Here is a 1888-nt window from a genome sequence, read left to right as displayed (position 1 = left end):
ATGTAGAATTAGAGAATAACTGAAGAAAATGACAAGAGAAAGTCATCAGGAAAGACTTCTCAGAGGAGGTGGGCGTTCATCTGATGATGGAAAACAGGACAGCGAGCCAGCCAAGCAAATGATCTGAGGAATGATCAATCCAGCAGAGGTGCAGGGGGAGCCCTGAACTGGAAAAGGCCCAGATTGCTCAAAATACAGGTTAAAAAAAAAGTGTGCCCAGAGCCTCGAGAGAAAGGGAATGAAGTAGGCAATGTACTATAGACACAGGCAATAATCCAGTTAGGCAGGATACTGTAGTATCTTGACCAGCTTCGTATGTTTAAAGGATGCCTCTGGGGCCAAGCCCGTGGCGCACTCGGGGTTCGGATCCTATATAAGGATGGCCGGTGCACTCACTGGCTGAGCGCGGTGTGGCCGGTCTCCAAAAAAAAAAGGACAAAAAAAAAAAGATGCCTCCGGCTGCTATTTATCCAATGGATGGGCCTAAATGGGAAGGGTAAGACCTCTTTGGCCTTGTAGGAAAGATTTGTTCTTAGCATGTAAGCTAGTAACCACTCAGGGTCCCTTATTTCATCCACAGTTTCCTTATAGTGCTTCTCACCTCTGCATTCCTCAGTGTGTAGATCAAGGGATTTAACATGGGTGTGATGATTGAATCAGACACAGTCATTGCCTTGTCTATGGGGTAAGTGACCACAGGTCTCATGTACAAGAAAATACACGGCACAAAGAACAACACGACCACTGTGAGGTGGGAGCCACAGGTGGAGAGCGCTTTGTGCCGCCCTTCAGAGCTGCAGGACTTTAGAGAGCAGAGAATGACCATGTAGGAGGTGATGAGGATGAGGAAGATGGCCATACACATCACTCCACTGTTGAGGGTGACGAAGAGGCCCAAGATGTGGGTGTCCATGCAGGCAAGTTTCAACAATGGAAACAAGTCACACATAAAGTGATCAATGACATTGGGGCCACAGAAGGGTATCTGGTACATGAAGAGAAGCTGTATCGTGGCATGCATGAAGCCCCCCAGCCAAGCCCCTCCCACCATCAGGCAGCACACCCGAGGACTCATGATGCTCCTGTAGTGCAGGGGCTTACAGATGGCCACGTAGCGGTCATAGGCCATCACAATGAGAAGTAGGATCCCCACACCACCAAAGAAATGTGCCACAAAGAGCTGGGTCATGCAGCCTTCAAGGGAGATGGTAGTGCTCTCAGACAGGGAGTCCACAATCATCTTGGGGGCAATGACAGAAGAGTAGGTGGCATCCATGAGGGACAAAGAAGTAAGGAAAAAATACATAGGTGACTTCAGACTCTGACTTGCAGTCAGAGTTACCACAATGAGTAGGTTTCCCAACACTGTAGCCACATACATAATTAGAAACACAGCAGAGAGTATCTTCCTAAGCTCTGGATTCTTCGTAATGCCCAAAAGAATGAATTCAGTCACGTTTTTTGGATTCTCCATTTAATGTGGACTGATGCAAGCACATCACTGAGCTGGAAAATCTGCAAAAGGAATATTATTTTTAATTAATAATCACTGGGTGTTTTGGACATTTTTTGCACCCTGTCGCACACTCTCTTAACCTACTTTTTTCTCTCACTGTTGCTACAGAAACCAGTGTCTGATAATAAAAGCCTGGCAGAGCTTGATCCTACTGATCCCCACAGCAACACCCTCTCTCACTGGTGCAGTTCTTTCTCTCTGTTCCAGTGCTTGCTGCTTCAGATGCTTAGGAGACCTTGCTTCATCATTCGGTGCATTCACACACCTGGAAATATGAAGGAATTAACACACTTAAGGAAACCTTTGACCATTAGTAGGTAGGAGCCAATGGATAAATGGTAACCAGCTCAACACAATCTTGGATAAACTTTC

General features: G+C 46.5%; 1 protein-coding gene across 1 annotated transcript; it reads right to left on the bottom strand.

Moving 5' to 3' along the window:
* Positions 1 to 565: 565 nt before the first annotated feature.
* On the bottom strand, positions 566 to 1474 carry LOC103581841 (olfactory receptor 4C6-like). Its single transcript, XM_008563579.1, has one exon. The coding sequence runs from the start codon at positions 1472 to 1474 to the stop codon at positions 566 to 568; it is 909 nt and encodes a 302-aa protein (XP_008561801.1).
* Positions 1475 to 1888: the final 414 nt, after the last annotated feature.

The sequence above is a fragment of the Galeopterus variegatus genome, unplaced genomic scaffold (genome assembly GCF_000696425.1).
Source record: "Galeopterus variegatus unplaced genomic scaffold, G_variegatus-3.0.2 Scaffold14076, whole genome shotgun sequence".
Classification (NCBI taxonomy): Eukaryota; Metazoa; Chordata; class Mammalia; order Dermoptera; family Cynocephalidae; genus Galeopterus; species Galeopterus variegatus.
This window is presented reverse-complemented; position numbering and strand designations above follow the sequence as displayed.